The 23,746-nt window shown below is 35.2% G+C and overlaps 1 protein-coding gene across 3 annotated transcripts in view; it reads right to left on the bottom strand.

Moving 5' to 3' along the window:
* The window catches only part of LOC145729580 (uncharacterized), a 28,049-nt gene extending 8,666 nt beyond the window's left edge, over window positions 1-19,383 (bottom strand). The window contains exons 1-4 of one of the 3 annotated variants that reach the window (XM_081980393.1): window positions 19,143-19,383; window positions 18,916-19,070; window positions 17,927-18,855; window positions 6,971-7,032 (exon numbers count right to left, since the gene is read on the bottom strand). In XM_081980393.1, coding sequence (XP_081836519.1) covers window positions 18,963-19,070; window positions 19,143-19,376 — 342 coding nt within the window. In that variant the 5' untranslated portion in view covers window positions 19,377-19,383 and the 3' untranslated portion in view covers window positions 6,971-7,032; window positions 17,927-18,855; window positions 18,916-18,962. Of the gene's footprint in view, window positions 1-5,308; window positions 7,033-17,926; window positions 19,071-19,142 lie in introns of those variants that run through there. The other 2 variants (XM_081980392.1, XM_081980391.1) reach the window with 2 other exon arrangements.
* Between the last annotated feature and the right edge of the window lie 4,363 nt (window positions 19,384-23,746).

Here is a 23,746-nt window from a genome sequence, read left to right on the forward strand (position 1 = left end):
CACGGAACTCAAATAAAGGGTATCTCCAAAACCGGCAATAAGTCGGGATGCGTAAAAGTGCTATTTGGTTTTGACGTAAATAGTTATAATCCGACTGTGTGCGGAACGATCATCAACCAAAGCTTCTTTTTCGTACCGAGTCGATCTCCAATTATGAGCAATATAGTGTGAGACAGAAGACCCAATAAACAAAGAAAAAATGAGTAACTCGTCTCAACAAACATATAGAACATATCTCCAACGTATGGAGAGATATACTTCTTTGTGACTGTCAAGTAATAGCTCCCTAGATACGAAGTACTAGTGTAACTTGTGATAATATGCTCTCGTTTACTCGGGTGGTTAACTTGTCAAGGAAGTGGCGCCTAATCATCCCCCTATTTCTGAAATAGCACCGGGATACTGCAAGATAAGAGTGTTCTCGGGTCCTAGCCGAAGGAAAATCGTGAGTTGTTATTTTATGGAGTTGTCAAGAGGAGAATCCGGCTTGAAGCATCAATACGTTCATTTTTTGTTCCAGTAGATCCAAGGATTTTTTATTTAAACTGAAATCTCACAATAAAAATTTCGTGTCAAAGCCGGATTTGGTCTTCATTTTATTTTTTTCGAATATAATCGATCAAAATTGTAATTTTAAAACAAATAGTACTAAGATCAATCGTTGGTTAGTTATTTACACAACATTTTCAATTTTTAAGGTTAACTTATATTTGCACGTAGCAGTCTGGGTTTCTTATCGCAAAGGAATTAACTAATTATTTTTATATACCCTTTAAAAATAAAAAAAAAATAGTAATTATACTATAATGTAACAGAAACAAAGCTTAATGTATTTACATAAATATTTACATGTTAAAAAAGATGTTACGTTACCGTCTGTTGTTATTGTCCCAGTTAAACTCCATTTGTAGAACCATGCCGTCGTGTTGTCTGTTAATGTCTGAAGCTCCTCTACAGCTTTTGCCGGAGTTTTGGCATGAACTATAAGTGCAGTATCGTCAGCATATTTTCGAATGTAGTCATGTTCGCTTTTGTAGTTTTTGTCGAGAAGATTGTGGTTGTATATGTCATGGCAGTAGATATTGTAGAGGAAAGGTGATAAAGGCAACCCTTGTGATAGTCCTTGTTCAGGAATAAAAAGAAAGGAAAGGGTGTTGTCTATACGTATTTCTAGTTGCCTGTTTTCCAGTAAGTTTCTAATAATGTGGATTAAGTATTTAGGTGTGTTCAGTTTGTGTAGTTTGTATAGTAGTCCTTTGTGCCAATCGCTCTCAAATGCTTTATGACTGAGATAGCAATGCTAATGCCTTGAATTTGTAACACCCTGTATATATCTCATCTCTGCTTCACAGATAACAGCAGCTGGCAGTCCGCGCCGCTGCCGAAAGATTAATTTCTTTCAGTACTAGGTTTGATCATTCGGAAAGTGTCTTCAACAATGAAGTCCAACAGAGGCAGCCCAGCTGATGAGGTTTGCAAGAACCGAAACGGCCGTCCTGGGAGATAGCTCTGTTTTTCGATTTTTCGTATTATCGAAATTAGGATCGTTAAAGTTACACTTTTAATTAAGTGTGTAATATGCCTGCATACCAAAGAGCAAACGAAAGTTTGTACGGTTTGTTATCATTTAATGGAAAATTTTCGCATATCAGAAAACATTTTGGTTTTTGTGTTTTGTCGTGTTAAACAAGGTTGGTTCTAAAAGTGGGTGCAGAAAAATATAATGATAAGTAATTATAGAAATAATGATAAATTATTTGTGGAGAAGGTTGAGATTCTTATTTTTCAATATACAAGGTGTTCCATTTAAAATAAACAAGTTGGCACCTACTTCCCCTATAATCTTTAACTGGCTAGCCAAAATTTAAGATTTTTCTTATTTGTATTTTTTCCATAATCTATCGATGCATTTTCCGGAGGACCACCCTGTATAGGGTTATTTTCGGGGGCAATATCATAAAAGCTCAAATTTAGCCGGATAATTTTTGTGCTTGTCTTAGAACACTTTCTTTTTGGTGTAACAGCACGAGACCTGTTTGTCTTCCTGTTGATTTTGCCAAATAGGTCGAGTTTTGTACCATAAAGAAAGTATGAGAAGACAAGCGGAAAAATTATCCTGTTCAAAATCTGAGCTCGAATGGTATTTGATAAGACAATTCCATAAATATAATCAGTAATATAATAAGACTGCCACTACCTTGTATTGGCAGAAATACACTTTTCTGGTTCTTTTGATTTTCTGCAGTAGAACTCTATCCGAAGCGAGCCATAACCAGACAATACAAACAAAAATCAAAAATGACAGTGCCAGCAAAAATCTCAAGGTGAGACATTGCAACAATAGAAGTGTAGTAAAAATCCGTGAAAACGATGAAATCAACAGCAAAATTTATCCGATTTTTTATCCATTTGCAAACCCTCTTCCTTCCTTATTAGCCGATAGCAAACCGTGTTTTGATGACGTATGTATGGCACTTTTTGTACATGTGGAATTGTCGCTAATCAAGTGAAAATTTGCATTCGTAGTTTCAATGGATGAGGAATATAGTCTGTAGTGTTATACCAGGTGTCCAAGAGCACCCTGGACATAGGAGATTAACATGGGAAAACGGTTTTGATTTTTTTGCGCCTGTACGGTTGATTTGATTGAAAAATCATAATAATGAAAGTTGTAGTACCTATCACGGACTAGTTTTCTGTATTTTTTTCGGATCTCTAACTTGAGCCCTTTCGTCGTAAAACACGAACAAAAATGAGAAAATTTAAACTTTTGGCCTGCACTGTATAGGCGGTTGTCGGGCAACGGGTAAACAGATCATTGTTGCTGGTACGGTGTTATACATACATATATATATATATATATATATATATATATACATATAATGTTAAATTAATTGGCAAATTGTCCTATTACTTAAAATGGTGTTTTTGAGTGAGAAGGAAAAGACATCTTAAGTATGGTGGGATATGGCGACCGTAAGAGAACGCAGCAGGAAGTATGTGATTTGTTTAATCAGCTCATTAACGTTAGCTGTCATTGTTACACCTATCATTGTTATAGGTAGGTACAAAAAAAAAAAAAAATCGTATATCGTTGAATTGGCCTTTATAAGTACTCTTAAAATCTGAAGTAATATACAGTGTGTTAGGTTTGAATTAAGAAAGTTGGTATACTTTGTGACTGACCCTGTAGACTTGCGAACCTTATTTCACCCTTACGTCATGCGCTCTTATTTACTATAACAACATGCAGACTTTGAAAAAAATAAAATCGGTAGTTTTCGAGATATTTGCAATATTCCAGACTTTTTGGATACCCTGTATAATAATATACAGAATGGTCTATTTAAAACATCAACTTTGGGTAAATACGCTGGTATCACAAAAACGAAAATATTTCGAAATATCGACCGCGGTACGTTCTGGTGATACCCTGATACCCTGTACTCTGTAGAATTACTAAATTTTTGTTTATTTTATTTATTTATTTTATTATCAGTGTGTCCAGGATACAGATTTGAAGAAAGAAAGAGAAAAGTTGCATAATCGTGGTCTTAATAAAATTACATTTAGAAAATGTCGACTTTTTCGGGTTTTTGAGATATTTTGAAAAAAGTTAAATTTTTGGTTTTACGTTTCATTTTTTTATCACCTTAATACTGGACCTAGACCAAAACTAATAACACTTCTCCACAACGACTTTTAAAGTTCTTTTAAGAGGCATTATTTATGGAATTGAAAAAAACTGTTTTTTTGTCTTATTTTTAAGTTTAAATTAATGATAACCATCTAAGTAATTGAACAATTTAATGGCATAAGCAATTTTTAATTAAAATAAAAAATAAAAAATCATTTTCAGATCCGTAATAGGACATTTTTTATTAAGGTTAAAAAACATAGTAAAACGCATTTACACCATAAAATGCCATACATTATTGATATCGGAATAAAAAGGGCTTTCAGAATCTGATATTAAAAAACAATATTCGAATTTAAAAAAATTAGGCGATGATGGTTTCGCAAAGACGAGACGTCTGAATCAAAAAACTGATTCGCTTTAAAAACTTCTGTGGAGGAGTGTCATTAGTTTTGGTCTATGTCCAATATTAAGGTAAATGTAAATTAAAACCAAATCAAATCAAAAAATTAATTTTTTATAATAAATAAACCAAGAAAAAAAAAAAAAAATTTACACCCTGTAACTTTCTTAATATTAACTTTCGTTATAGGACTTTTAAATTTAGCTAAATCGTATTATTTGGATGTCAGGAATGTGCTGTTTTCTTATTACTTATAGTTCACCCTGTATATACCTTGTCAAATATGTACCCATTTTAAATGACGTCAAGCAGGTGAAAAAAACGCATATCTTGAATTAAATCACCACTTATTATAACTTGCAAATGCTTTGAAATACAATCGGAAAAAAAATATCTAAACTTTTCCGTAAGACATCAACCTAAACTGCTGGACAGTACACATACAGTTGATTTGAAATATTTTGAAAACGAAACAAATTATAAAAATGCGGTTTATGGTATCGATGAATGACTATCGTTTATCAAGAATTTTTATTAACTATACATAGGTACGGCCATTTTAAAAATTATCCTGTATATACGCTAGCTTAAGCGATAATGACCCTAATCGATACCCAAAACTGAATATTTTTAATTGTTTCCTTTTCAAAATAAATGTTTTATTTCAAATGTACGCTAAAAAGTCAGTCGGTCAATAATTGACCATTAGTTTAGTTTATTAAAGAATACGACAAATGTCGTATGTTTGTTGTAAAAAGTTACTCACAAAATATTTTATAACAAAATTTACAAAGAAAATCGTGGTGAAAAGAAGAAAATAAACGTTCCATGCAAGCGAACCTGGCCCGAGCGACGTAAATCAAAACCATCCGAAACGCAGTGTGTCTCGGATGGTTTGGTATTTACGCGGCACGTTTTTGTCTTACTCCGAACTCGTCGAGAGACAATGGAACGCGCGCTGTATTTTGGATAGGGCCTCTTAACTAGAAAAACAGAAAGACTAATAGAAATTCAATCCAAATGGAAAAACAACCAACAGAACTGGACCATACTAAATTCTCTTTGCCTCACAAGACAGACAAGACCATCTCGTTTTCTTTCTCCATCGACGACTCTACTGGAACACTTACAAATATAACACAACTAAGACAATGATAAATGTAACAAAAAGTAATTTTAGGTTAAGATAAATTTTTGTAATACTTTATTTTAGATTATTATATTATAATGTCATGTTGAGGGGTAGTTGAGGGGGAAGAACACACAGGTTTCTTAGTGTAATCTTTATGTTACAATACCACAATTTAAAGTAAGCCTTAACCAACAAATGTACATAAGGGCAGAAAGACCATTCCGGTCGATAGCCTATTTCGTAATGAAATAAAGATTGTTATTATATATTTTAGAGTAAAAATACTTGGGATTCACTTTTTTTAGACCTTGCTTAATTATATAAATAAAATTAAAAAAATATGGAAAATTTCCCATTGCTTCATTTAAGTAAATGGCTTTTAAACAGTGTGAGTCCTGATATGTAATATATCTAGTTAAAGTAAGATTTCCCTAGAAACTTTTGTCACAAACGTCGCACTTATATGTATAGTTTTTCTACGGAGTGATTCCTGATATGTTTAGTTAAAAAAACCTTTTCGAGAAACTTGTGCCACAAACATTGCAAGCTTATGGTTGTTCCGATGTGTGAATCTTTCTCATATGTTTAACTAAATTAGATTTTGTCGAGAATTTTTTGTTACAAACGTTGCAGTTATGTGGGTTTTCTCCGGTGTGAGTCCTTTTATGGTTTGTTAATACACCGCTTTGCGAAAAGCTTTTGCCACAAACGTCGCACTTATACGGTTTTTCTCCGGTATGAGTCCTCACATGTCTAGTCAAACCAGCTTTCATCGAAAAACTTTTGTCACAAATTTCGCAATTATATGGTTTTTCTCCGGTGTGAGTCCTTTTATGGTAAGTTAAAAGACTCTTTCGCGAGAAACTTCTACCACAAACGTCGCACTTATATGGTTTTTCTCCGGTGTGAGTCCTCATATGTATAGTTAAACTAGATTTTATCGAGAAACTTTTGTCACAAATTTTGCATTTATATGGTTTTTCTCCGGTGTGAGCCCTTTTATGATAAGTTAAAGTAATGTTTCGAGAGAAACTTTTGTCACAAACGTCGCACTTATATGGTTTTTCTCCGGTGTGAGTCCTCATATGTCTAGTTAAATCAGAGTTATACGGGAAACTTTTATGACAAACTTTGCATTTACGTGTTTTTTTACCGGTGTGACCTCTTTTATGTTTAGTTAAATCAGATTTTGACAAGAAACCTTTGTTGCAAACGTGACATTTATATGTTTTTCTTCCGATATGACTCCTGATACATTCAGTTAAAGCGGATGTTCCTGCAAAACTTGTGCCACAATCTTTGCATTTAAATGGCTTTTTACTACCAGTTTGAATTATAACAAATTTCTTGCAACATTTGTTACAATAGCTCCATTTCAATAGACTGGTGTGAATTCTGCCATGTGTATTAAAATCACTTGCTGTTAAAAAAAGTGTATGACATATTTTGCATTTAAAATGTTGAAGAGAATTATGCCCAGCTGTGATGTGATGTATAAGAAAGAGTTTACGTGAGAAAACCTTTTCACATTGATAACAACTGTATTGTTTACATTCTGTATCAGTTTTTAAATGATCGTTGATGTCAGATTGGGAACTAAAATGTTCATTACAGAAGTTGCAATAATATTTTCTTCCAGTGTGAAGACTATCCGTCTCACAAGTGGCGTCTGGTAATTGAGGTGACTCGGCGATTTCTCTATCAGGACTTTTTTGGAGCTCCTTGTTTTCTGGTTCATCATCCATTGTGTTCAATAACGTGGATTGCAATTGCTAGTTTAGTAACGTAAATTACTCACGTCAAATTTTTGCTTATTCTCTCATCATCAATCACGGAGAAATTGTAGGTCGCATATCGTTCCTGAAAAAGAAAAACAGATTAGAATAATAGTTTTCCTAACAAGTGTGCAAAAGTAAGTGTTGTACGCACGATGGCTGGATATTCAGCAGACAAGAGCGGACAAGTCACTTTGCACAAGAGTTAGGAACAATATTTCTTCTACGATAAGCCCCAGACTTAATTTATTTTGTTACCTAAATATAAGGTCTGCTTTGACACGTGCTTTTCATATGCACAGTTTTTTAGTCATATTTTAACCTTAACGTCATTATAACAAGTTTTGGTCACTGTTAAACTTGGATGGTGCGCGAAATAGATACTTCGCACACGCGAGTAGAAATTAGTTATTTACCTAACAAGTGCTGAAAGTGACACTTTTCCGCACGCTAATTGCAGTTGAACGACGCGCAGCGGAGTTCGGTCCGCTATAGAGTGCGGAAAACACATCCGGCACGTATTTAAGCATTTTACAATTAGTGTTTATGTCATGCTATTCGTAGATGAAGGGGTTACAATAGAAAACCAGTCAATTAAATTTTTTGCAGGTGGGTTGTCAGTTGAGATTTTAGACGTTGTCAAAATATTTTTTTTTATTTTTTTTAGAATTACTACCATACTACTCAGGCAAAACAGTTCATTTACATTGTAATACATTAACAAGTAGTTATTAAATAGTTTAAAGTTAAAAAAAAACTAAATATAATGAATAATTTAACGAAAGACATTAAATTATCAATGCAATCAAAATCGTGCGGTAAGGTACTTTTACGCACTAGAGCGGAAAAGTGCTATGTCCGCCATGAATAATCGTTCGGCAAACTACACTTTTCCGCACGATCGTAGGAAAAGTTATTTGTATACCTAGACCGTAAAATGGTATTTTTTCGGCCGAAAGACAGTTTGGCGTCTGAGGCCGTCTTATAGCCGACGACAACAATGTTGTGGACGAAATAGTATATTACATACTCAGGTGGAAAGTGTTTGATTTCTGTCGAGAGATTAGGTAGTTCGCCGAGACGAAGTCGAAGTGAACTTTATCTCGAGATAGAAATTAAACTTTCTAACGTGGTTTGTATACTATTTTATTTTCAACCATTTATCAAAATCTCATCGAACTTTTAATAAATCGTTCAGTTGAAATAGTGATTGCTAATAGTCTCTAACAATAAGGTAGTATAGGTGCACGAGTAGTTACTACTTCAACCATAATAAACGACTGGTGATTTCTTTACAATCTTGACGTCATTATTGTGGTATTCCGTCTTTAATATTTTGAGCTAAAACGTTTCTTAAAGTGCTTTTAACGTGGATATTTCTGAAGACGCAGATGTTACTCATCATCACCTGAGCTACGAGCTGTTGCAGAAGTGGCGGCACAGTCTCTTCACTATAAAAAGTTCATTTAATTCTAATTTTTGTCAATTGATTCAGATTTAGTTTAATAAACAAAATTTTTGAGATAGCCACCCAAAAAAAATCCAAAAGATGTAATCCGATTATTGAAGCGGATAGAACAATCATAAGTTGAATCCCGTTTTATTCGTATTTAGCTTTGTTTGGATTGGGCAAGTGATGTAGGCAAGCCGATAGAACCAGAGCAAGACAACAACAAAATAAAAAAAGATAGAAATAGACACTTCACACTGATGACAACATTCCTATTTTGTCGCAGTCAGCTGTCAAACGTCCTATCTCGTTTTTTGGGGTTTTCGGTTTTTCCGCCATTTAACAAATCAAAAGGAATAAATTGAGCGCATTACATTTTAAAATGAAAGTCAAAGCAGAAAATAAGTCGTTTCTAAAGAAAAAAACAAAAATTGGAGTGGTTTCTTTTTTGAATTTCTTAAATGCCAGTACAAGAATGCAAACAGTTCCATTATTGTCCACTTTAACTTTGATGAATTTCCTTAATTCTGAAATGTAAGTAGTATATTTTTATACTGTAAAGTATATTATTATAATATACTATACCTAAACTTACAAATCTATTTTTCGTGTACATATTTATAGATTCACCATACTTATTGGTGCCTCTGAAGAAAGGAGCCGACGAGGGGTAATTAAAAAAAGGAGTCGCTGTTGGTAGGAAAAAATAGTTGAAGGCAACAAGTTAAGTGAAGAAGAATGGCTACATAATTTTAGAATGTCAAAAAACACTTTTGAACTGATTTGCAAAGAGCTCAAAGATGAATTAGGTCCAAAAAGAAAGAAACTTAATTTATATTGGAAACAGAAGGCTCAATTGAGTGTGAACAAAAAAGTAGCTGTGTCTCTTTACTATCTAGCAAGCTGTTGTGAATACAGAATAGTCGCAAATCAGTTTGGAATACACAAAGCAACTGTGTGTAAAACTATACATGAATTTGTGAAAACAACCAATAAAATTTCCAGATGAAACCGAAGCAATTACTATCAGCAGCCATTTTGAACAAAGGAGCAAAATTCCAAATATTATAGGTTCCATAGTTGGTACTCACATACCTATCTTGCCACCAAGTAAAGGCTATAGAGATTTTGTGAATCGTAAGGGCTGGCCATCCTTAATTCTACAAGCTGTGGTTGATGCAGAATACAAATTCATAGACATTTCCAGTAAAACCACGGGGCGAAGCCATGATAGCACTGCACTTATGAATTCTTATTTATATAAGAATATTAATGATATAATTCCGAACTATTATATTTATTTTTAAAACTGAAAATGGCTAAAGTTTTAATTAGAATCAAGAAAAAAATCTATTACCACATATTTTTTTTAGAGCCCTATTACTTGTGATGGAAGAAGTTTGGATTACGTGATTATTGGAGACTCTGCAAATCCTCTTCTTCCATGGTTGCTGAGGGGATATTCATGTTCAAATCTTTAGAAGATTTATTTAATGTTCATCTAAATAGTGCTCGGGTAGCCGTAGAAATAGCATTTGGGAGATTAAAGGCTAGGTGGAGATGCCTTCTAAAACGAATAGATGTTCATTACAGTTTTGTACCAGAAGTAGTTGCAGCATGCTGTACTTTGCACAACATTGTGGAAATTTACAAAAGAGATTGTTCCTACAAACTGGATTCAAGATGCTGAATTTGTCTTACTGCAACCTGTAGAGTTACGCAACAGATGGGCAGATGACTATTGTGGTTATGACCTGAGGAGATTTCTAACAGACTTATCAAAGAACTTTCCATTGCGGCAGTCTAGTTTGAGACAATAAAAATATTAGTGAATTAATTTTGTGTTAATTCGCTGTTTGTTTTATTTAGGTATTTAAGTACATACTATACTAACTTGTTTTTGTTCCAATTAAATAATATAATAAACTTATAGTAGGTAGAAAATGAAAAAAAAAAACAGTTTTTAAAACATCTCAAGTATCTTTTGCAGGAAAATACTAAAATATTGTCACGAAGGAAATAAATCAAATTTATTTCACTTGAACGGAAACATTAAAAAATGTGGAATTTATATTACTTGAGCGGAAACATTAAAATTGTGGAATGCGGTCAGAGTGCAATTGCACTTATGATGCAACTGCTGAGTTGCGAAATATGTGGAATATTTCCAAGTACCGAGGGTCGAAAGGTCGTCACGAGTTGTCGGCTAGAGGAGACCAGGTCTGGGAGTTTTGATTGGTGGAACCAGTGTCTGGAATGTTATAAAAAGGAAGTTGTACCCTAGAGAAGGGTTCAGTTCATTCCAGTCAGTCCAGTTTTGCTGTGCACCACGTCGGAGAAGGCAGTAGAGCTCGAATCAGATGAGAAAAGGCCACCGCATCATCAATGACGCAGTTTTTAAAACTATTTCTTTCTCCTTCTACAGTTGCCGTCGCATTAGATATAATCAGAGGCGTCCTATTAAAATATTCCCGAAAATATATTGTTAAGCGGTCAAAAAGCCACTTGGCAACGTAGTACGGTTTTTACTTGGACACAATTAAAACAGATGCGGCAGCGGCCAGGGACATTTGGACCTTTTTATATGCTTTTACTAGCCGGCACTCTAAACGGTGTTGCCAAGTTTAAAAAAATGTAGTGGCGGACAGGGAGACTTAGTTAGGGTTAGGTTAGGTTCCGTTTTAGTCTGGTGTTTTGGTTGTATTGTTGATGGTCGCAGTTGAAGTTCACATAGTGTTATGAATAAAAAACGTTATTTTGTCAAAATGTCTTTCAAAAAGGTTGGAAAGAAAGGTGTTATCATATACAGCCAAGGCCGTGAAATCGTCAGTAACGTCTTACAATTTATGAAGAAAGAAGCAGAAGGAGTTTCCATTCCTTTGAAAAACTTGTTGTCTTTTATTTTCTTTATTAAAAACGACGAAAATGTTTCATTTTACTGATAAAATAATAGCACGCCACTGACTGGCTGCAACAACTTGGAAAGTAACGAGAGCAGCAATATTTAAAGCGAGACGTACAGAGATCGTGACATCATCGTTTGATGACGCCTGTGGCCTTTTCTTAGCTGATTCGAGCTCTACCTAGTCAGAAGACTCCGCTCACGCCACAGAATGTAGTTATCAGAAAACAGAATGGCGTTATCATAACGCCCGCATATAACGCACTGAAATCTATTTTAATATTAGCAATGGCATTTTTTATCTTCTATTCCAAAATAGCTACGTATTTCCTATCTTAGGATGCTCTTGACTTGTAGGTAATACATTTTTGTTACCTTTTGATGCATTTTTTTTATATTTTCTAAAATTTTGTCAAAATTTTGCCATTTTCCTTGACTGACAGGACTATCAAAGTCACATCATTCAGATAAAATAATCACTAAACAACATACCGGTAAAACTACTTTATGTCAACATAAACGGACTAAACAACAAAAAAACTTAATTAATTGAACGCAACGACACTGACTGTTGTATGTTTGTGGATACTAAAACTAAACTTGGACAGTCACCGACATACAGGGATTGGCAATATATATGTAGACATGGCACCACAGTAAACAATGCCAGAGGGGGAAACTGTTCTACTTAAGCCACTTCTAAAATTAGGTAAGGCAAACCTTCCTTCTTTAAATAACCCACTAAACGACTGTCTTCACTTTACAATACCCTACATCGACGACAAAATTCACATATTCTTAGTATACATCCATCCACACTCCAACTTAGAACAAAACTTACTAACCAAAGCATGTCTATACAAATACGCTATTATTACTGGTGACCTAAACCTGAACAAAAACAAAAACATACAACTAAAGAAATTCCTAGACAACTCTGACTTCATAAAACAAGACACCCCTCCAACCTTTTTGATGCCTGCAAATCAAGAGTCAACACCTAACGTTTTAATTCACACAAAAAACCTTACAAGCAACATTACTAACCTTCACTTGACTAACGAACTTGGGTCGGACCATTTAGCCATTACATTCAGTCTTAATTTGCACCAAACCAGCTCTATAACACGTAGTAGCCAGAAGACAAAACTAAAACGGACACAGACAAGGTAAAACAACGAATACACGATTATATTCAATCTGAGCCGCCATCATCTATATCAATAGAAAGTCTACAGAAACGACTGAGTTTGGCAGTAGAAGCATACACACCACGACTGAAAAACAACTTTTATCGACATACACTACCCAAATTTATACTAAGACTAATTAAATACAAAAGAGAACTATACAGAAACTATATATTTACACAGGAAGACACAATTAAACGCAAACTTAACAACCTTAACAGAAACATAAAGACCCTTATAGATGGGTACAGGCAGGACAAATGGTTAGAAGCATGCCAAGAAATTGAGCAGGATAAAGGAAAATCCTACTGGCAAAAAAACACTGTCCCAATACAAAAAGACTTGTACTATAGGAACCATAAACAAAAACGGAACCGAACTCTACACGGACAAAGACAAAGCTGAAGCATTTGCTGAACACCTTCAACAAGCTTTTAAATATAGATGAGAGGTTGGATTGGTCAGTCCACATTGATTGAGGTTGGTTGCTTGGCTGTACTCATGCGTTTGTTGGGTTTAGGCTACACTACAGTTTAATATTTTGGGGTAACTCTAATAGACAGGGTGATTCCAAAGTTGGTGCTTTCCTTTCACCTGCGAATAGGGCTTCAATAAATAAGGTTTTTTTTTCTTTGACGCTTTTTCGAAATATGAACAATAACGAAGATACAGGGTGTCAAAGTTAAATAAAGAGAAAATAAAAATTTAATGATTTTGGCCAAACCACTTGAAGTAATTAGACAAAATTTTGTAGGTGTCAGTAGCTACGTGGAAAGGAAGTTTTACAAGAAACAACAATTTTCTTACGGTTACCAGTGGCGGGCGTAAAATTTTTTAAAAAAAATTTCGAAAAAAAATATTACCCTACTGGTTTTCTTTTCAACATAAAATTTATTATTGAATTCTTTGTTCAATTCTAAAAATAAAACCCTTTTTATTATTTTTTGCAACGACGCACCGCTTTCAAGTAAAAAAATAAAAACCGTCTTAATGCGTGCCTAAAATTAAATGCTGTTTTATTTTAAAATGTCAAATTATTAAAACTTAGTTCAAAGGCGGCTGAAATCTTTTGTTTTTGTTTATGTCTGTTGATAAGGAATAACCTGTAGTTAGTTAAAATTAAATTTAAGTTCCTTTTTATTTTGTTTTTTTTCAGCAAAACTTGGACACCCTGTATCTTCGTTATTGTTCATATTTCGAAAAAGCGTCAAAGAAAAAAAAAACCTTATGTTTTGAAGCCCTATTCGCAGGTTAAAGGAAAGCACCAACTTTGGAATCACCCTGTAGATAGAATATTTAAACTTACAAAAAAATGTATACGTTCCATATTTAACATGAACTGGGGATACTCATGTAGGGAGTGTTTTGTTGAGTACAAGTTGCTTACTGTCACATGCTTGTATACTTTATCATTGTTCTATGTTTATTATTGATAATTCGGATCTTTTTTCTGACTCAACTGCAGTGCACGAGTACCCAACTAGAAACCATAACCTGTTACTTCAGACTAGGTGTAACCTCACCTATCTGTAACAAAACATTGAGTACTCGTGTAAGAAGATCTACAATTCGTTTCCCACAAAGGTGAGAACACTACCAAGAATTAAATTAAGAAGATGGCTAAAGCTTTATTTAGCTGAAAATGCGTTTTATAGCCATTAAGGAATTTTTTGATGGAGCTAAGTCTATTGCTTTAGAGCACGTTTGAATTACTGCATCATTGTCTTTGTAGTCGTTAGTTTAGAGACTTTAATCATGTATTCCCTTTGATTTTGTTGTCTTTTTTTTTGACATTGTTCCACACCCTTTGCAAGGGTTTTGAGTACCTAGTTTGTACTGAACTCAACAAAATAAATATATCTATCTATATCTATTCAACGCACCCTAACTTTGACGTACAACACAATAATTTAGTAAACAACTGGTACTACAACTATTTTGATGACCCACCTGACTCACGCAATAATACTTAAAGAACTAAACAACTGCGTTGAAAACAACATAATCCCGGACACGTGGAAACATGGTATACCTATTCCAAAAAACGGACCCGACAACACACAAATTTAAAACTACAGACCAATTACTTTACTTCCTGTACTATGTAAAGTGTTCGAACACATATTAAAAACCAGACTTGAAATACTGGTTGGACAGCACATACCAGCTTACCAATTTGGTTTTAAACCACAACACTCGACTATACATCCACTCTTTGTTCTGACAAATCACATACAAACTACACACTTAGACGACAAAAGGACAGCCTGTTTATTTATGGACATAAACAAGGCCTTTGACAGTGTTTGGCATGCAGGCTTATTATATAAACTGCATCAACTTCAAATACCAAAATACCTCCTTTACAATATTAAAAAGCTACTACAAAATTGACAACTACAAGTACGATCAATACTGACTGCTCCTATTCTTTCTCTTCCGAGCAAGGGCTTTCTGAAGACTCCCCATTTTTCCCACTTCTTTATAACATATACTGTCACGACATTTACAATCATCACAAAAGGAAGGGATCGGAATGAAGGTAAAAAGGAGGGAGGAAAGGGAGGGAGGGTCGTCTCGACAATACTGGAAGTATTGTGGAGACGACTGCGTGTCATTCCCTTTCTTTTGTACGTGTACAACTCCACTGAAAGAATATGGACTACTACTTCTTTTTACAATCATCATTTTCAAGACAAAAATTACATTGACAAAACATTTTACATATTACAATACGCGGACGATACTGCACTTGTCGTACATGACAAAACTACCTCAAAAGCTGCAGAAAGAATTCAGAATTTGACAAACAATACAATGATATGGTTTTATAAGTGGCGACTGACACGGAATGCCACTAAAGATCAACTAATTTTGTTTAATCATAAAATCAATATAAACTCACCCACTATTACAGCTAACGGCCACATTCCTGAACCCAAAAACGACATAAAATAACTGGGAGTGACTATTGACAAAAAATTAAAATTCACGAAACATTAGAACTGAAATTATCAGAAGGACAAAACACTTTAGATCACTAACATACAAAGATAAAGGAATAAGTACTAAAACAGCCACGACAATTTATAAATCAATCTGTAGACCTCTGCTAGATTATGGAAATGTATTGAGGATAAACGCTACTGAGAAAACCAAACAATACATACAAACCAATGAACAAATTGCATTAAGACTAATTACAAAAATTAGACATCCCAATAACCTTTTACATAATCCATCCAACAAACTCCTTTATGAACGCACAAAAATGACAAAAATTTCAGAAAGGCTGCTACAAATTCAAACTAAACGGAAAAACAACCCTAACAACTGGACTATACTTGACCCTCTTTGTCTAAGAAGACAAACGAGACATTTCCGATTTTCCTTTCCCTCCTGCACCCATTGGAACAACTTAGACTTTAACTGTAAATTAAATAGATTTTTTTTTGAAATATTATTGTTAATTTTCCTTCTCTATGTAATTGTAACATGGGCAGAAAGACCAATTGGTAGATAGCCTATTCTTTGAGAATAAAGATTGTTTATATATAGGTATATAAAACTCATGTAAAATATGGCATGCTTGTTCATCATTTTAAGATAATTATTTAGAGTTTCTTTTTCAATTTTTTAAAATATATTCGACAAGTACGATTTTTCATTCATCATCTCTGTGTTTCATTGGAGGTTAGATGCCTTATTAAGTACCCAATTAACAATGTATAACCCTTTTTTTTTCTCCTATAAAATCAGAAAAGTTTTATTACATATTCAATATTACTGGTATGTTGTAAATGCATATTGCAGTAAAAAGACTTTAAAATGTAGCTAAATGAATCTTACACATATTTTCAAATTTTCATCTCAACTCTGTAGAAAAGCAGTAATAACAACAGTCATCTAGATATTCTTATTAAAAAGAATCTTTTCGTTTCCTTTAAGTTTTGATTTAGAAAATAAAAGAAATGGCTATTGGAAAGTTGAAAAATACATTCAAAACATTTTTTCAGCTGAAACTCGATAATGTGGTGCACATTCAGACAATTTTTATTCACGTGTTGGTTTGAGTTTCTCTTTAATACTCTTTTATAAAACCTGAAAGAAAAATGAAAAACTACAAAAAAAAAACAGGCAAAATAACATCTTTTCCTAATTTCTGAGATACTAGGAATGTGAAATTTTTAAAAGGGTCTAGTAAACATTAAGCCTCCACTAAATTTTGTTTGCATATAGATTACGGCTTTTATAGTGCAGAGTAAAGTAAAATCACAATTTTCTTCAAAAAACTCGATAAAAATCCAATTTGGTGGAGGAACCACAATTTACCTTCTGCAATGTTGTCCATTATAGGCTTAAATAGCTGTTACACTGTTACACAATGAGTTCTACAATTAACATTGCAAAAAAAGCGTCTGGCAACGCCGCATAATTCACAGAGGATAACTGATACTTGACAGTATGTACGTCAACTTCAGATGTCATTCAATGTTCCCTTAACTCCTAGGTTGCCAAGCATTGTTTTGGTTTTTAATAGCCGCAGTTTCCGAGGTTTTAGGTATTATGTAGATCATTTGGCAACATCGAACCGACACAGCGCCGAACAGCTGAGCCGTTTTTTAGCGTGTTAGCGTTTTACAGCGCTGCGTTTTCGCGTCTAAACTATGACGTCATTACTAACAGCTGCTTACAGCGGTTGTAAGCGTCTTCTGGAGAAAAACCTATGGAATGGGCGTTGAAGCTAATTTGGAGGTTATAGGCAGCGCGTAAGGTTTATGTGGATGATGTGGTTTTTTATTATTTTGACCTACCTGGGTATAGCCTTTACAGTTTGTAAATATAGCCTTGCAAGTAGCAAGAATAATGAATAATAACAATATTTATAACGATATGGTATTTTTGTGTAAACCAAAACATCATTATACGATTCAACTTCATTGACGAATTTAAGATTATTTTTAAAACAATATGTATTCCTCATCTTGTTTCAAGAGGAGCTCCATTATTGTCTTAGAAAGGATTTTATAATGAAGCCGGAAGCGAAGTTGAAATGTTGAAGCTAATTTGAGGTTATAGGTTTGTTGTTAGCGCAGCATTTCAGCGTCCTCAAAATCGATGACGTAATGCTGTAAGACGCGGTAAGATGATAGATATCCGTTAAGACGCTTTAAAAACGACAGGTGAAGTGTGGTTCTTCCACCAAATTATCGTACATTTTAAGGATTTTTATCGCAATTTTCTGAAGAAGTAATCTAACTGTTAAAAAAAAATAACGTAAAATTCGTGGATGCTTAATCTTAATAAGACCCTTTTAAAACTAAATACCTCTATAAAATAAATTAATTTTAATCCTGGCTTATTCAGGCACTGAACAAAAAGAATGTGTTTTATTTAAAAAAATATCTTACTATCTTAAATCTCTTAACTAATTTACCTGGCAATATCCAATTTTAAAATGGATGATCTCCCTTCAACAAGCATGATACACATACGTTACATCAATTCCAACAACACTATGTATAATTAAAATAATATAACATAAAACATAAACACGTTAAACACTACATTTGTACGAACAATGATAAACAGTGTATTATCAGACGACTAAGTTGACACTAAATAAACTAAATTATGTTCAAACCTGACGCACAAGTCGTAGAATGTACAAAGTAAAAAATTTCAGTCAGTATAGGCATTTGCTTTACTTTTTATTTTAGGTGTTTATATTTCGACGTTTTATCTATCTCATCAAAACTGTTGTGATTTTTACATACTTTGCATTCCAATTAAAACGGATCTTCCTGATTAATTCTGATTTACTGCCATGTTTCATAATCAGTTATTATTCAAGGAACAAATTTTTCTGACAGTTCAGCCCTGTTCTGGTCAAAAACACGTAACACTTACTATAATACAGGGTTATTCACGTTAATCAACAATGAAGAACATGTTGGATTGGAAGTACAGGGTGCGTCATTTGCTACTTTTTTTCTATTTGATAAAACAACACGCTTTTTATAAGGTGAAATCAAATTTTTTTAATGATAAAAGAAGGTTGGTTCATCCCATTTATGTATGAAAAATAATATCAGTCATGTGACCACCGCGGCTGCGCTTACAGGCCAACATCCGATCATCAAAATTTCGAATGACTTTTTCCAAAATCATCGGATCTATGGCCGCAATTTCAGTCCGAATCCAAAGGTCTTGAATTGTTCCTTTCAAAAATCGCCAAAGAAAACAGTCAAGAGGCGTTAAATCCCACAATCACGGGGGCCAATTAACATCGGAATTTCTTGAAATTATGCGGTCTTCAAATTTCTCGTGCAATAAGGCCACTGTTTGGCGAGATGTGTGAGCCGTCTTGTTGAAATCAAAGATCTTCAGCATCAATACGATCCAACAAAAAATCTGTTATCATACCGCGGTAACGTTCCCCGTTGACGGTAATGGCCTTTTCTTCCGCATTTTCAAAAAAAGAATAGTTCATCGATGCCACCAGCCCATAAGCCGCACCAAAGAGTCACTTTTTCGGGATGGAGGGGTTGTTCATGATATTCTTGTGGATTTTCAGACCCCTAGAATATGCAAATGTGGTTATTTACCTACCCATTAAGGTGAAAATGGTCTGAGTGAAAAAAAGCACTCACTGCGACTATGTTTTCAGGACTACGAGCTGGACGAGCATGTTGGTATGGTCTACGACCCTCAACTGAACCAGTTTCGTCAAAACGATTAACAATCCAACGAATTCCAGGCTCTGTAGGGCGTCCATGTCGGCTAGAACTAGTGCGAAGTTTGCAAAAAGTCTTTTTCATATTTTGACCGTTTTCGTAATAAGTTTGGATAACCAAAATGCGTTGTTGTGGTGTAAGCGAATCCATGACTATAAATGGCTTTGACAGTTCATATATGCATTCCACATTGTCTTTCACTGCTCACAGGTATGTCCTTTGAAATGGTTAGCTGGGATGAGGAACAAACATTTTGTTATCAAGACAAATGTTCTTAGCATACTTTTTATGGTGAAAAGAAGTTCAGTTTATCTATAGAACAATCACTAGAAAGCAAGGGACTGTGATAAGACCAATTTTCTTTGCCTCATATTGTAAGCTTTTCACTGGAAGAAAATGCATACTGTACTATTGTAATTATTGTCTCATAACACACCGATCCACACTCTAACGCACTTTATTAAAAACTAAAACTATTCCCCCCCATGAGACCCTTCATGAGAGAACCGTCGTTGCACTTGCATAACAAACAATACCAAAGAATCTAACGATCAATACATATAGATAATATTTATTCTAGCTTCGGCAGTGAAGTTCTGAACTGTTTTGTACTCCAATCGCATATATCGGATCATTACGGGCAACTAATGATGGATGATTCACGATCCATCAAGTATCGTGCCCAAGCCTCCAAAGGTGAGAAGGCGATCGTTTACAGACGCAAATATTGTTCGTTCAATTGAGCGTCTCAGTACTGTCTCATGGAAGGAGGTTTATGCGACTGTGGGTGTCGATGCGAAGTATGAATGTTTTTTCGAAATGCTGTTTACTGGTTTGAAGAGGCCTTCCCTTTAGTGGTTAACATCCATAAATACAAACCAAAAAGCTGGATCAGTAAAGAAATTAGAAACTTCTCAGGTCATCTGAAGAATTTATATGTTTGGTACAAGCAGACTAATGACATAAATGTATACTATCGATATAAACAGGAGCGAAAATAGTACAGAAATTTGCTAGCTAATACAAAGAAAGCGCTTTTTGATAATCAGATCTCAAACTCTAATAACAAATTGAAATCAGCATGGAATATTTTTAATCAAATTACAAATAAAATTAAGTGTCAGCACAATTTATATAACCCTTGAACTTTATAATAATGTGGTCACTGATCTTGAGGAGATATCCAACCTATTTAATGTACACTTCACTGAGGTAGATGATGATCGAGAATTTGTTTCATCTCTGCGTGATGCACGTCACTACCCCACAATATTTTTAGAACCAACAGATCAGAAGGAGATTTTCAGGCTATTGATCAACTTACCAAATAAGTTTTCGACCGGATTTGATGAAATTTCGGTAAAAATTCTTAAGTACATAGCGCAGTTCATTTCCCAGCCATTATCTGATATAATTAATGACTCTTTCTGTAAGGGCCATTTTCCAGATTGCTTGAAGAATGCTAAAGTGGTTCCAATATATAAAAAAGGTGATCCTCAAACATAAAAAATTACAGACCGGTGTCTCTTCTGCCCTCTCTTTCCAAAGTCTTTGAACGAGCAATTTATAATAGGCTATATAAGTATTTTGATACTTTTAGTATTCTTTCAATACATCAATATGGATTCCTACCTCGTAGATCAACAGAGTTGGCCATATATAATACAGTTACTTATACCTATAATGGAAAACCTTGACATAAATATTAAAATTGCTGGAATATAGGTATTTTGATCTGTCAAAGGCATTTGACAGTATCAACTTCTAATAGAAAAAACTGGCAAACTACGGTATACGAGGCATCTGTTTTAATTTGCTCGAATCTTATTTGCAGAACAGAAGACAAGCGGTCTGCGTGACACAAAATAGTGAATCGTACATCTCACGGCCGAGAGATATTTCTCAAGGAATACCGCAGGGATCCATTTTGGGCCCGCTACTGTTTTTGGTTTATGTCAACGAGCTTACGGAGCGGTTGAATGGGAAAATGGTCCGTTGTTTTGGCAGATCTCTCTGAGAATGCTTTGTTTGCGGCGTGTTCGTTGGCCATCCAGGATATGGAAAACTGGTTCTCAGAAAATTACTTAAAACTAAACCTACAAAAAACCGGTTTGATTAACTTTAGTAAAAGTAAACCAAATTATTAACTTTACGTCCCCTCTCATGACAAGGCCACCCCAGTAAGTGAGAGCATAAAGTTTCTGGGAGCCGCGATGGTGTCACAGTTTGGTTGGAAGATTGTGCAGCGGTTGTGCTCTTTTACGCAGACTTCGAGATGTTCTCACTATCCAATCAACCCGGACATACTATCTTTCTTGTATACAGTCATTAATCACCTACACTGTCTTGTTTTGGGGTGCTTCTAGTAGCAGGGCATCAGTGTTTGTTGCACAAAAACGCATTATTCGTGTGATTTTTAACCTTAAACCCAGGACAAGCTGCAGGCCTTACTTTGATAGGCTTGATGTACTTACCGCCCCATCTTTGTACTTTTTCTCCCTGGTAATGTTTATGAGAAAGAACCCTCATTTGTTTCCTAGGAACCGTGATCATTACGCCCTAGGAATGTCAATTGAAACTAGAGGTGCAAGTGAATCCCACATCCCTCAACACAGGTCAACCTTTTTTAAGAGGAGAAGTTCGTGACACGGGTAGCGTCGCCGTGTTTAGAGAGAAAGTCATCCACTTTTTAAAACAAAGGCAGTTTTATTGTTTTAATTTTACTTGCTAACATTTTACTAATTATTTTATTATTTAAGTGTATTTTACTTTTATTACTGCCGGTGTATTTTATTATTTATTGTATAGGTACTGGTTGGTACTGCATGTTTTGTAACGTTATACATGTATTTAACCAAAAATGAAATAGAGCATCATCAGATCATAGTTTAGATCTTAAGATGTACCTACCTAGTGGAATTGACAAGTGTTGGAACTTTGTCTCTAAACTGTCTCCTGAAGAAAGGTTCTGATGGCGGTTTGCCCGTGGTTGTATGAGGTGTAGGCGTTATACATCATCAAATAATCTAGTAAATCGTTCGTTTCCCGCGAACCCCATATGTGCCGGAATCCACACTAGGTTTACGTGCTTCTGCTCTGCCACTTTGTTCAGGGCATCCCAGCATTCCTGAATCAGTCTGTTGCCCATCCTGGCTCTACAAAGTGCCTTTAGGACAGTCTGACTGTAGGAATAGATCTCGATCACTCCCCCTCGCCCTTCTGTAACTTCCATGCTTGTGGCGACCTCGAGGATTGCAAATAATTCCGCCTGAAAGATGGTCGTCCACCCCCCCAGCGAAAAAAATGCCCCCTTGTTGGTGACTTTACGGTACACTCCCGCCCCGGACCATCCCGTCTTGAGAAAATCTGAGCCGTCGGTGTACCAGCTTTGCACCCCTTCTCGAGAAGTCACTGACCTACTATCCCAACTTTCCCTGGCTGGGATTTCTACCTTAAACTTCCTTTCAAACCTAATTCAACGGCCTTCTGCTGCCAGGACTTTTCGGCCGAGTAGTGGCTGTAAATACGGCAAGGTTTCATCGCTGGGGATGAGTCTGAATTACCTGATATCCCTGCCCAACTTGGAAAGAAAAAATACAACATAATAGCATTACATGATGTGAAAAATTAAAGCATGAACCAAACGTAGTGTGTAATGGCGCAACCGCGTGTGCACCAAGCACAAGCCAGTCAAAGGACAGGCACAAAAGTCAAACAATGCATAAATGAACCTGCAGAAAGGTATTACAGCTTAAGTAGAGCAGAATTAAGAAAGCTTACTGTGTGTCAGGAGGTAAAAAGGCACAATAGATGACACCCCGAAAGGTTGCAGCCCCCAGCAGGAGTTGCAAAGCTGAGTAAAGCTGATCTTGCTCTGGAGAGTTGTGAGGATACTCAAAAAGTAGTTGATGAATTGTCCCCCTTTGGTTACAGGGTCACAGTGGATCCGGTTTAACTCCAATTTTGTGGAGGTGTACCGGAGAGAGACAGAGTGTCCGCTACGCATTCGGTTTGGTAGTAATCTCTTTACGTTTCAGGTAGGTGCTTTCCGCTCACGAACCATGGCATCCTCAAAGGCCTCTCCACCAAATCAGCGATCAAGCTTGAAACACTGAAGTTAAAACCAGCGTAAACTTAAGTTAAGGTCAATGTTGACCTCAAATATCTCGATAACGAGACACTTTTTCTATACTAGATTTTGGGTCACTGTGTAGCCCTCTGAGTGTGCACAATCGACTAACCTAAAAATATACAGGATAACCTGTTTGAATTTACTGAATTTTAGTACTTTGAACACAGGGACGTCACTTTGCAAGCAATTTCCGCAAGAAGTTAAACTCAATTTTAACCTCAAATATCTCAAAAAACGAGACACTTTTTCTAGAGCACATTTTGGTCCACTGAGTAGCCCTGAGTGTGCGCAATACACTGTTCTAAAAATATACAGGTCTCATTTGAATTGTATGACTTTTGGCCCTTTAAACGTAGTGACATTACTTTTCAAGCAATCCAATAATTCT

This window comes from Ips typographus, linkage group LG5 (assembly GCF_016097725.1).
Source record: "Ips typographus isolate SLU linkage group LG5, UJ_Ityp_2.0, whole genome shotgun sequence".
In the NCBI taxonomy this organism is placed as follows: domain Eukaryota; kingdom Metazoa; phylum Arthropoda; class Insecta; order Coleoptera; family Curculionidae; genus Ips; species Ips typographus.